Genomic DNA, 12,359 nt, shown 5'->3' with positions numbered 1-12,359 from the left:
TTAACTAACAAGGGCCCACCTCTGACAAGATACTTTCTAATGTTCCATTTAGTCTAGACCTATTGGTATGCAAAGAGTGACCTTCCAGATGACATGTTCTCTGATTACAGCAGCTGAATAATGAGCTCAAATAAAAGATGGATGGGACTGAACAACCGCTACTATTTTGTATTTTCTGATTGTTAGTAGCTTTTTTTCCACCACCCACTCTTAATTGATGGTACATAGTAAACGATATTACAAATATTAATAAAATGGTAGCATGGTGCACAGCGCGTTTATAAGCAGAAATAATTTTTCATAAATTTTCCTTATCTATACCGTAACATACTCATACAATTCTATTTATCTGTGAGTGTGGTGATAATCTGCAAGCAGGAGCCGTGCCTGTGGCAGTGATGCTGGGTACTCACTGGCCGATATATTGGCTGATCAATTGATCGGCCAATATATCGTGCCCCCGTCGGCCAGTGTGTACAGACGATATGTCTGTGAACAACGTCGTTCACAGACATATGGCATTGGCTGTGCTGCACAGCAAATGAACAGATATGTCTGCAGACATATCTGTCCATCGGCAAGTGTGTACGGGCGATCAGCCAATCGCCCGTACACAGGGGTGCAGAGAAGGGGAGGAGCTGCGAGCGGGTACTACTTACCTGGGCACAGCTCCCCATCCGCTGCTGTGTGCTGGGCTGCACTGGGAGACTGTCCGAGGCTGCTAAAGCAGCAGCCTGTGCAGTCTCCTATGCCAAAGGGGGGAGCGATCACGTTGATCGCACCCCCCATTGGCTGTGCGCCGGGCTGAGGGGCACACAGTGGCCCCCTCCCCAGCGCGCAGTGCTGCGTCGCAGATGTGTTTTTTCCCCGAAGGGGGCGTGGCCACACCATCCGCAATTAGGCCACGCCCCCTACCCACCCACAGTATGGCCCGAGCTGCTGCAGCATGCAGATGATGGTCGTTCAGTGTGTATGAACAACCATCATTTGTAGATATCTACAGATCACTCGATCTGCAGATATATCTCTCAGGTGTGTACCCACCTTAAGGAAATTTTTCTTTTGCGTTGGCTGCCAAATCCGTCAGGTCTGGGCAGCCTATAGTAAGCATGCTTTAGATGAGTGGTCTCCAACCCGTAACTTGTGAGCTACTGGTAGCTCACAGTCTTAATTTTGGTAGCTCGCCTAGCTGCAGTACTGCCGTGTCAACTAGGAGGGTAGTTTGCCTAGCTGCAGTACTGCCGGGTCAGCTAGGAGTCGATGAGGTGGAAGTGACCTCTGATGCATGCTCTCCTGTGGCATCGACGCCATGGGTGGAGCCACAGGGAAGTGAGTCAAGTGATTGCCATAGTAGCTACGATCACCTGACGTGGTTCCACGTTTCTACGCCAGCCCTCCTGGAAAATCACATAGCAGCACTGCCTATATCTTTTGCTTCTCTACTGCACTTACCTCCTTGGAGCTGGTAATTAACAGTGGAATGTACCTGTTATTAACAAATTGCAACGATATCACTGTATTAATTAAATTATTGTTTTCTATTAAACTTTTTTTTAATTTTCATTAAATGACCTACAATTGTTCAGTTATTAGCCAGATTTTTTTTTTCTATAATTTTTAGTAGCTTTTCAGGAGGCTTAATTTGTCTCGAGTAGCTCACACCTCAAATAAGGTTGGCGACCACTGCTTTAGATCATATTCATTTACAGTGGCCTAACTTAGCACAAACTGTAAATATTGCTCTATCAATAGATTTCTACTGTATAAGCGACAAAATGAATACAAACGAAATACTTGCCTGACGGTAGGAAGTAACCAGGGCATTTCTGACATGGTCGTAATGGTGGAAGGTGCCGGCCATTTTGGAAAATACTGTGGACAAGTTTACTATAAAGTAACAGCATACACAGTAATAAAATAGATTAGATATAGGTTAATTACACATTTACATTCTATGAAAAAGTTGTAAATACTGTGTACAAATCTGCATCTTTATTTATTACATTAATAACATTTTGTGTGGGGGGGGATGGGGTAATGGGCAATTATAACTGAATACTACTTTTCCAATTTATGTCTCTAAAAAACAAACATGACAAAAGTTTTACAACAATGTGCTAATGGTAACTAATATGCAGCGGGCCTCACTACTCCACTTTATGGAGAACAGCGGCCCAATACTGCATATAAATTAGATTATTACACAAAACGCAGCTCTGCTCCAAAGTGGAACAGAAGTGACAGAGGAGATGATGTATGGAGGAGGGGAAGAGCGTCCTACACATCATATAGTAATAATCACATTAATATTACTAGCTCCAGCCTGATTTCAGCCTTGCTGCCCTTTCCTGCGTAGTTGTCCTAGTACAGAGAGCCTATGTTTTGTTGTCTAGCGCACAATTCACCAGACACATTTCTGTTTATGTACAGCTTGTCACACTATAGAGCAGGTCAGTGTATGATACAGTATACAAAGTGACTGTAACTACTGCCTATAAAAGCTTTCATGTTGGAATTGCCTTCGGTTTCTGACCCACTTACTAAACTAACATTAAATTTGAATTCACTTAAGAAACTCACAACTCTCTCTTGATTGAGTTGACAGTAAAATACAGTTTTGTTCTATTTCTGGATAACATATTTGACCACATCCGTGCTTCTCCACGGAGTGTATGGATGACTATTATTCCTAGTAAGACAACAAGCCTACAAAAGCCATCCACTATCCACCTACATGAAGATAAACAGTAGTATTTGTGCTGAAGTCTTGGGAAACACTTCACTTTATTGGGAGAGAAATAAAACAAGCAGCAAAGAGCTGGTGCCAGAGAATGGCGTGTCCTGATAAATCACTTCTGTGTTTCTCATTCCCAGATACATACACTTGGGAGCTGCACTATCAGAACTTTACTGACAGGTTTTGGCATTAGATGTACTTTCTGACCAATCTAACTAACCTTACACGTATCACGTCTGTCTGGCATAGTGCATGCACCAAAAACTCCCTTATGTAAGCAGAGCATTATTAAATGAAGCTGCCCGTACACTGCACGATTATCGTGCAAACCAGCCGACCAAACAACTGGTTTGAACAATTATTGTCCAGTATATGGTACTGAATTGTAATCATTCACAACCTGTAAATGGCTGAAAAACATTCTGAATCGTTTAGCTTAGTTATTAAACCTGTCTGATCCACCCATGTATGGAGGAGCTTCGATTATCGTGTAGTCGCTCCTCCCTCCTCCATGTCTGATGGTCGGCTGCACTATCATGCAGTGTGTGGCAAGCCTAAGGTAATATTGATCTTCATGCAAGAATGGATGCTCCATGTACATTTGTTAGCTAGGGAATGACCGGACAAGTAAGTGGTACATACAGTAACAGATGCATAGCTAGGTAATTGAAGGACCCATAGCAAGGGTTTGTAAGGGCCCCTATGTGCCATCCTAGGGGGAAAAATGTATATGACACATATACCATTGACAAGGAAGATGGGCCTCCCTCAGCTATGGGCCCCAGAGCAGCTGCACCCCATGCGATTATGGTGTTACCCCCATGTACAGTAAGTTTAGTTGTCTTTTTTTATTTATTTATTGTCATTTTGAAGATATTGCTGGTCGTTACATAGTACAGTTTATTGTGTCCATAAACGGATGCACATGTTCAGCTATAATACTCAGGTTGGCTGTGACTGTGACATTTAAACAGTGCTCAGTTGCTATTAAGGGGCCAAATGTGTACCAAGAAAACATTACACCACTATTACACCACCACCACCTGTCTGTGTTTGGTGAGTCTGTGGCCTCAGAGTCTTGTTATTAGCTGACAGGAGAAGATCCTAGTGTTGTATATATAAAGCAAATTTAGGATCAGCGGTAGTTTTTGTAAATATTTATAAATAAGCAGCCATAACACTGATTTTCTATTACCGCTTATCGCAGCTATAGAAAATCCGTTATCGCCGCAATTTGCCAAGTAAATGTTGCCGGAGCAGCTTCTATTGCAGAGGATAGCCAGCGAATCTCTTCACAGGTGGGGGCTACCGCCAGCAAATAGACCCATAAGCAAATATTCTCTGCAGAACAAAAACTATATGCGGTGACACTTGAAGGCATTAAAATAGACAAGGAAAGAGGGCATGAGGATTTTTCACAAGTCTGTTCTCTGCCTTTAGGTATATGAACGTTATCCTTACCATATGTTTCCTTCCTCTCATTGTACCCTGTCCACTTGTATAAGGATAACACAGGAACGGCTGACTCTGAGTACACTACGTTTACTCCTGCAGGAACACTTTATGATCTAATATAATGATAGATGATAGTAGACCCTCTGTTTGAACTTAGCTTAGCTAGGTAGATCTTAAATATCAATGGCAGAATATCTGCCGGCTATTATTTCATTTATGGTTTAGGGTCTTTAAACAGAGCAAAACTTTGTGTGTGTATATTATTAGAGATCGCCTGAATGTAGTATAATTTAACAAAAAAAAAAAAAAGGCATAAAGGATTATGACATTTGTTTTTACAGTTAGGTGTTTTTATGTGACTGTGTTATTCTGAAACGTGTCCCAATTCTTGTCCAATGACCAGCGTGTATCTTTAGGGCTTGATCACACCTAATCATTTCTTACATGGTAACAAACTCATTAAAAATAGTTCAAATAGAAGTCTGAATCACTGCATTTTAAAATAATATAACACAGCATGACCTATTTTTCATGCAGAAAGGAATTGTCCGTATGGCCACCGATAGCTCCACCAAGCCCCGGTACTCAGAGGGGGCGTGGACAAATTGGGAAGGTGTGGTTAGACCCCTCTTCTTACAAAAAATAGCGTGACGCACAGGGGGGCGCTGGTGGCAGATCTAATGGGGGGGAGTGCAATCGTCGCCCTTCCCCCACACATCACCCAGAGAAAGAGAGGACTGACTGCTGCTGCATCTGCCTCTCTCCCCAGCCCAGTACACAGCATTCTCCTCTCTCTATCTGTCCAAAGTGCCGCATCCTGTTACGGGGTCAGGGGCTGCATTTTACAGGATGTATTGAAAAAAAAATGACGAGCTAATTGCTTGGTACTTTTTCTCTCTCCACTTTATCTCTCTCCAAGATTTGCTACTTCTACCCCTTAGTTGAAAATGCATTTAGGCATAGGGATCATCGTGCCTTAAAACCAATGCAGGGAAATGGCACTGATGATCCCATTTCAATGTATATATATATATATATATATATATCTGATTTATTTTTTTTCCAAGTATATCACAGCTATATAATGGTGGTAAATTGCATGCTGAGATACTGCTAGACTCTTTAGGGTGTCAGGAGGATTGCTACTATTTCAGTAGTCTTCCTGACATTCAGGAAGAGTCAGTACATATACATGGATGCGCGTTTAAAGTGCAAATTCGTTGTTGTGCGTTTTTACCTATATTTGCAGTGTGAGCGAGCCCTTATGGTTTCACAATACCAGCAGCAGATCTGTCTTTGTCATCTTGTGAATCTCTGACAACAAACACTCCAAAAGTGAGATGTGTGTGCAAGTAATGTGTAAAGCCTTATGAGCTTGGGTTTCCTGAGTTTGGTGTCCCTAACCTAAAGATTACATAACATGCACAGATTGCAGCTCCAAGAATGTTGGATTAGCATTATGAGGCTTCATCTGTATCAAATTTTAAGCGGCCCATACACGGTGTGATAAAGCAGCCGATCTGACTGACTGGTGTCGGACTGAGCGCGCATCCGCGGGGTCATACATCGCACCCCCTGATCTTACTGCAGGATCAGTCGATCAAGGGATGTGATGTGCGATCCCATGCAGCGCTATGCAGGTCAGGGAGGGGGGAGCCGGCATAACGGGCGGTCGGCCACCCGATCGCACCGCGTGTAGGGACCGCCCGATATATGTCGGAAGTCAGATCCCCTGTCGTCTTACACAGTGCCATCGCACCGTGTGTGGCCCGCATTACAGTAAATTAATGTAATTAGCACTCTATATGCTACAGTATTCGGTTTAAACGCCTCACCCTCACCTACAAAGCTTTTTCACTCACCTCTCCCTCCTACATCTCCAACCTCATTTTCTTCCACACATCCTCCTTCCTCTCAGATCTGCATAAACAACCGTCTCTCCTCCCCACTGATCACCTCTTAATCCCTACTCCAAGCCTTCTCTCGTGCTGTCCCTATCCTATAGAGCTCTCCCTCATTCAATCAGACTCTCTTCCAACCTCACCTATTCACCTACTGTTCCCAACTTAGCACATACTTGCCTACTCTCCTGGATCCTGCGGGAGGCTCCCAAGTTTTCGGGCAACCCCCCCACACCCACAGAAGTGTAGGCACTTCTCCCGCATCCAGACCACTTCCTAGTGAAGTGGGCAGAATGGGAGGAATTTTCCTGGGGATCTGTGGTTCCCGTGTAGAGGGCGGAACTTAATGAGTCAATTCTATAACAATTGCGTAATTTGGCCCTGCCCCTATTCAAATATGCAGTATTCGCAGCAATTTACTGCGATGGGGCAGAGCTTAATGACTCAGAAAGCCCGGCCCGCCCCACCCCATCACCGCCCACCTGCTTCTCTACGGGGAGGAAAAACAAAAAGTAGGTAAGTATACCTGATCTCTGTCTGATACGGTCTTCCATCCTATATCATCAACCCTTTGAATCTCCCCCAAATCATTTCCCTTCCTAATAGTACGCCAGCTCCTAAGAGCAGGGCCCTCCTTCCTCTTGTTTCATCCCTCCCCTTAGATGATACACTATATGAGCCAGCTGGTTTACTATATAATTTTGCAACTATGTAGATATTGTTTTATTCTGTTTCCCTGTTTTGTATTTTTGATCTGTACAGCGTTGTAGATATTTGTGCCTCCTCATAAGTAAATGATGATGATGATGATAAATACAATAATGCATGGAGAGAAAGCACATGACAATATAAAATATTGTTTTTTAACTGAGCAAACATTCCAGTCATGGAGCTGCCGTATATGGTTAGTAGTTTCGTTTAATTGACCATTTTTTAAAAAGCAGAATAAGTAAAACAATATGGACACTCGGATTAATCATAAAACAGGTGCGGGAATCTTTTAATATTGTAAATGCAACTAATATATAATATAATAGATATGTTGAGCAACTGTGCAATATAAATAGCGTGCATGGACACTTTTTGGTCTGCCCTGTTCTTAAGCATTTTTTTCTTAAATGTACATAATGTCTGTGTGATGAAAGCGGGAAGCTAAGACTGTTATTAAAGATAGCAACTTGTGACTGACTCTTCCTTTTATAATAATACACTTCAGACTTCAGTACAACCTAATACACAGTTACAAATGATTTGACAAAGACTTGAGATTTGTCAAACATAAGCCATGATCAAAGACATGTAATCATGATTACACAAATGTTACATCGCGTTCCCTACCAATCTCGTGTTAATGTGGCAGCTTGTTAGTATTTTACTTTAATGTTTGGAACTCATTTCAACCTTATATAGAAATGAATATTGTTATAATACCGTAGTTTGCGCACAGAAAGCTGAGGCTGCTCCGGCAGCGTGTGTGTGCCGCGTTGCCTAACAAGGCAGGGAGCTGAAATATCTAGTCACATCTTTTCCAGGCAACACTTTGACATACATCTAAGATGTGATATAAGTACTGATGTCAGGGCGAATAAAGTTGCTTTGATATCTCTCACAAGTGGAGAACATGTGTTAACTGTAAAGAGGTCTTTTTAGAATACATATAATCAATCATCTGACAGTAACAAGCTCTGTTTGTTATTAAGCTGGTTAATATTCTGTAGCATGCATCCTATGTGTGAAGAATGTTTCATTTTGGGATCTGCCTGATCATGACGGACAACATATGGCTATGACGGTGGCTGTTCACTAGTAGACCAGTAAATGGGACAGTCACTTGTGAAGTTCTATGTTGAATAGTTTAGTTGAGGGATGCATTTTATCTTTTCAGTGAATATTGCTCGATCAGGGTGATGTCATGCAGTGCCACATAAGCTTAGCCATTAATTGTTTTGCCCTCTGCATTACTGTCAATTCAGGTGCTCACAAAATACTGTCTGCAGGTCATTGGTGCCCCCCTTTAACACCAGTACAGGCCCAATGATTTATAAGATATATATATATATATATATTTACTCCTGAGACTAGAATTGCTACCTGGAACTATGTTTCTATTATTCTTAGGTAATGTTTGTATTTTCCCCAAAAGGGATATGAATCCACAGGGGACGTGTCTTTAAGAAAAGTGTCCACTTCTGGGTTCATGTGCTGCTCCAGATCAGGATGATCCAGTTCACCACTGCCACAAAAGTGCATTAAATTCAATCATTTAAATTTATAGAGAGGCCTGTAAAGAGAGGGAGCCTTCATTTAATATGTGGTGAGAGGGCATTATGTGTGCCTAGATCAGAGGTTCTCAAGTTCAGTCCTCAGGACCCCACACAGTTCACGTTTCCAGGTCACCTGGCAGGTGCACAGTTACATTCATTAGTCACTGACACATTTTTCACTTGTGATTCCGTGAGAAAACCTGGAAAACATGTACTGTGTGGGGTCCTGAGGACCGAGTTTGAGAACCTGTATGCCTAGATAGTGAAACTAAATGAGTTGACATAATAGGAAAAACACCTTCTCTAATCCTGAGTTTGTGTCACTTTCTGATTCCCATAAAATTGGGTGCAGCTTGGGCTTCCACACTAATAACCATAAATGATAGGGATCCCCCCTTCCCGGTGTAAGGAAGGCCGAGCTGCACAGATAGATGCAGTATTACCTATGATAGCAAAATAAATCCCTCTCTGTCCCCACAAACAGTGCAAAGTTTACTAGGATACACAAAGTGGATATCCAAGTATGTTCTTTTTTATTATTATTTTTACTACTACTTTTGTCATCATTGTTCTTTAACTAACGCATAGCAAAATTGTGACATGTGGTCTCATCATAAAGATCAGGAATGCTGTAAGTGACGGGTTGATGAAGGGAGATTTGGTTTGTGATGACAGAATTAAAAAAAAAACAAAGTCTCAATGTTGTTATTATTATCATTTATATTTAAAGCACCAACATATTACGCAGCCCTGACAGGATACTAATAAAAAGTATTACGTACAGTGACATGAAACAGAACATAAAGGCTCATAGGTGTGTGAAAAATTGACATAAAATGTAGCAGGACAACAATTGTAACTGGTAGTAGGAAAATGTGTTGGCCACTATAAGGTGTGAGGTGAGGTGGTTTATTCATTTTTAATTCAAATTGTAAATTTAAAGAAGAAGTTTGTCTGTACTTTACAGGCCTTACTCCTAGGAAACTGAATTTTGTTGATGCCCTGTAATAATCTGTGGTCACTGCCATTTTCCCCACAGGTGTAAAGGTGCATCACACTATGGCCTTACCAAAGAGCGCAAGAGACGTTCACAGGACGGTTCCCCAGACTGCAGCTCCTCACTAGACTTAACTGTAGCAGCAGTGTCCCCTGAACTGTCGGCTGCATCAGCCTTAGCATCCGATGAAACGGGTCAGGACAACCTTGTATATAGCTCACCCACAGGAGACAGCCATCTGGGAAGTGGATCTGAAGAACCCTGCAGAATCAACCGGAACAGGAGTAAGTCACCCTCTCCTTCCGATTTATTGCTGATATTTATACCTTATGCTATCAGATCAGTCATTTCTCATTTCACAGCAATTTCCTAGCCTGTGAATAATGTGCTCTCAGATGAGGCTGTCACATAGATATGTGTCCTCATACACTTAGGGGTCAATCCTATTCCATGCGAAGGGTGCCAGTTGCCGTTTCAACTGCGTTAAAACGCTGGCAGTGGACTGGCACCTCGCACCCTTTGCGACCCACTCTAAGACCGAATATGCTTAATTTTGCTCGGAGCCCTATGGGACTGCAAGCACAAATCCGGGCTGGCATCAAGCACGGCCGCTGTCGCAATGACTCGCACCCGTGAGAACATCACATGGAATAGGATTGACCCCTTAGCCTCACTATGCAGCGCGAGACACCTGATGCGAGTCAGCCGCGTTTGGCAGTGTAGAATGTTTTGCATCTTTTTCACTGAAATTTGGGTCTTAATCGCAATTGGATGCAACAAAACCACTTCATGAGACTGCACTGATTACTTCGATATGCAACACTTGTATATCTGTGTGCGGCTGAGTCTCTATACAAAGCACATCAGAACTTGGCGTGGAAGAAAAATGCGCTGCAGCAGCGTAGCAGTATGTATACAGGTTTGGACTCGCACACAGATATACAAGTACCACATATTAAATTAAGCAGTGCAGTCTCGTGAAGCTGTTTTGTTGCATCCGATTGTGACAAAGATGCAGTGAAGAGCTGTTTAGCGCGACTGCAGCAATAGTATATGAGCAGAGCCGGCCCTAGGCATAGGCATTCTAAACCAATGCCTAGGGCGACTGGAATGCCTAGGGGCATTCCACGGCTCTACAGCCCCGCCTCCCCATCGCGAGCTGCCACTGCTATCAGAGCTCAGCTCCGATCGGGCAGCGCACAGCCGTAACTCTGCACTGCAGCCAGGTCAGAATGAGCTTCTGCACAGAAGCTCATTCTGGCTACAGGAGGAGACAAGAAATGGCGCATGCTCAGCTCCAGCCACTCCTCCCATGGGCCTTTGCGGAGCAAAGCTGTGAGTGACATCTCACGTCTCTGCCTCCTCCTCTGTATTTGCTGACGTCATCACCCAGCACCGATCGGACCTCACCGGGCATCTCCAGTATCAAGAAAAAAGGCAGGGCGAGTGGGTTTCAATCTAGGTAAGTTACCTTGATGATTAATCGGACTGGGAGACAGCAGCAGAGGGGCGGGCAGAGAGGAGTGCTGGCACGTGCTGCTGAGTCCGGGAGGGGCTGGGGATAGGACATCTCTCTTTGTGGTTGTGTAGTATTGAAGGTAGCGAGGATGTGTTTTTATATTATGCAAATTAAATTGTCTACATTATCTTTTTATATCTGCCTTATCCGATAATCTTCTGTTTCTGGTATATTTATGTATAAGGTTTATTAAGTTTTGAAAATACGGTAAAAAAAATTCTGTGTGATGGGGGGTAGCAGATATCTACGCCTTTATGTACTTTCTTATTTGTGTGTTTAACACATATGGATATACAAACCAAATAGAATCGTTTTCACCCCATTAACTACAGTGCAGGTATGTCTTAACGCCGCCCTCGGTTCCCCACAGCGAGTGTCTCCAAAAAAGTCATCACGCCTGGAAGCGTGGACAGAAGTGTGTGTCCAGCGTCTCCTGACGCCGTAACAACGTGTGTGTGTCAGGCATCTCCCAAATCTGTAACAACGTGTAGGTATAATGGTGATAGGACCCACAGCTTTGAGGGTTAATTTACTTAACTGATTCCCACATGTAAATTTACTCTGCATTATTTATGAAAGCCTGGGGAGTAATGTGTTAGATGCTGTTTTACTTGCTGATGTGAGAGGTCTATGTTGTAACAGTGTACCCTGCTCATCACTATTTGACCTGATTGACATGCCTGGATAAAGGATCGGTTGGATCCGAAATGTCGGCAAATTGGCAAATCAAATGTACACAGGACATTATGGAGGAGCAGTCATGGCTATTACTTGTGCATAACAAATTGAAAAATTTCAATTTCAATAGATAACTTTATATATATATATATATATATATATATATATATATATATAATATAGAAAAGTTTAAACGGGCAGAACTCCTCCAAATGTCAATATATAATCAGAGATGCAGGTGCCCACCAGTGCAGCCTGACAGACCTCAGGCAGGCTAGAATAGATACCAACGAATCGGCGGCACTCGGTGCATTACATGAAGACTCTGCAGGCAAGGTTAGTTACCAACGTTTAAATACATTGCGTATTTTCGGCAGGGTGCAGTGTCTTGCACCCTGACGAAAATACGCAATGTCCCAGTAGCTTCACCCCCAGTTCCTGAACCTATTTTTCCAGAAAAATAGCCCTGTATATATCTATATGTGTTATTGTTGTTGGCCAATATTGGTGGTGGGATTATCAACTAGGGGGCACCAGACAAAATTTTGCCTAGGGCACCAAATATGCTAGGGCCGGCTTTCTGTATGAGGGCACATCTGTAAACAATGTGAATGAAATCCCAGACTAAACAGATATAGAATGAGTTAAAATGTAAAGCTCTTTATTACAATACAATAAATCACATTTGCTAATCCTTTGAATTATACATTTTCTACTCTCCTAAGAATCAGAGGATCTCCTTACTTTAAGATTTATGGTAATCTAAGCACGGGATCTGGAATGAGATTGTGGGAAGTATTTGTAGGGA

At 42.7% G+C, this 12,359-nt stretch overlaps 1 protein-coding gene across 5 annotated transcripts in view; it reads left to right on the top strand.

Moving 5' to 3' along the window:
* LNX1 (ligand of numb-protein X 1) overlaps nucleotides 1-12,359 on the top strand; it is a 224,961-nt gene that overhangs the window by 90,794 nt on the left and 121,808 nt on the right. For all 5 annotated transcript variants that reach the window (XM_088475264.1, XM_088475265.1, XM_088475266.1 and 2 more), the window contains one exon: nucleotides 9,397-9,638. In XM_088475264.1, the coding sequence (XP_088331390.1) occupies nucleotides 9,397-9,638 (242 nt within the window). The remainder of the gene's footprint in view (nucleotides 1-9,396; nucleotides 9,639-12,359) is intronic.

Source organism: Taudactylus pleione, unplaced genomic scaffold, assembly GCF_031769625.1.
Source record: "Taudactylus pleione unplaced genomic scaffold, aTauple2 ptg000169l, whole genome shotgun sequence".
Taxonomy (NCBI): Eukaryota; Metazoa; Chordata; class Amphibia; order Anura; family Myobatrachidae; genus Taudactylus; species Taudactylus pleione.
The sequence above is the reverse complement of the archived record's forward strand: the minus strand, read 5'-3'. Positions and strand labels throughout refer to the sequence as shown.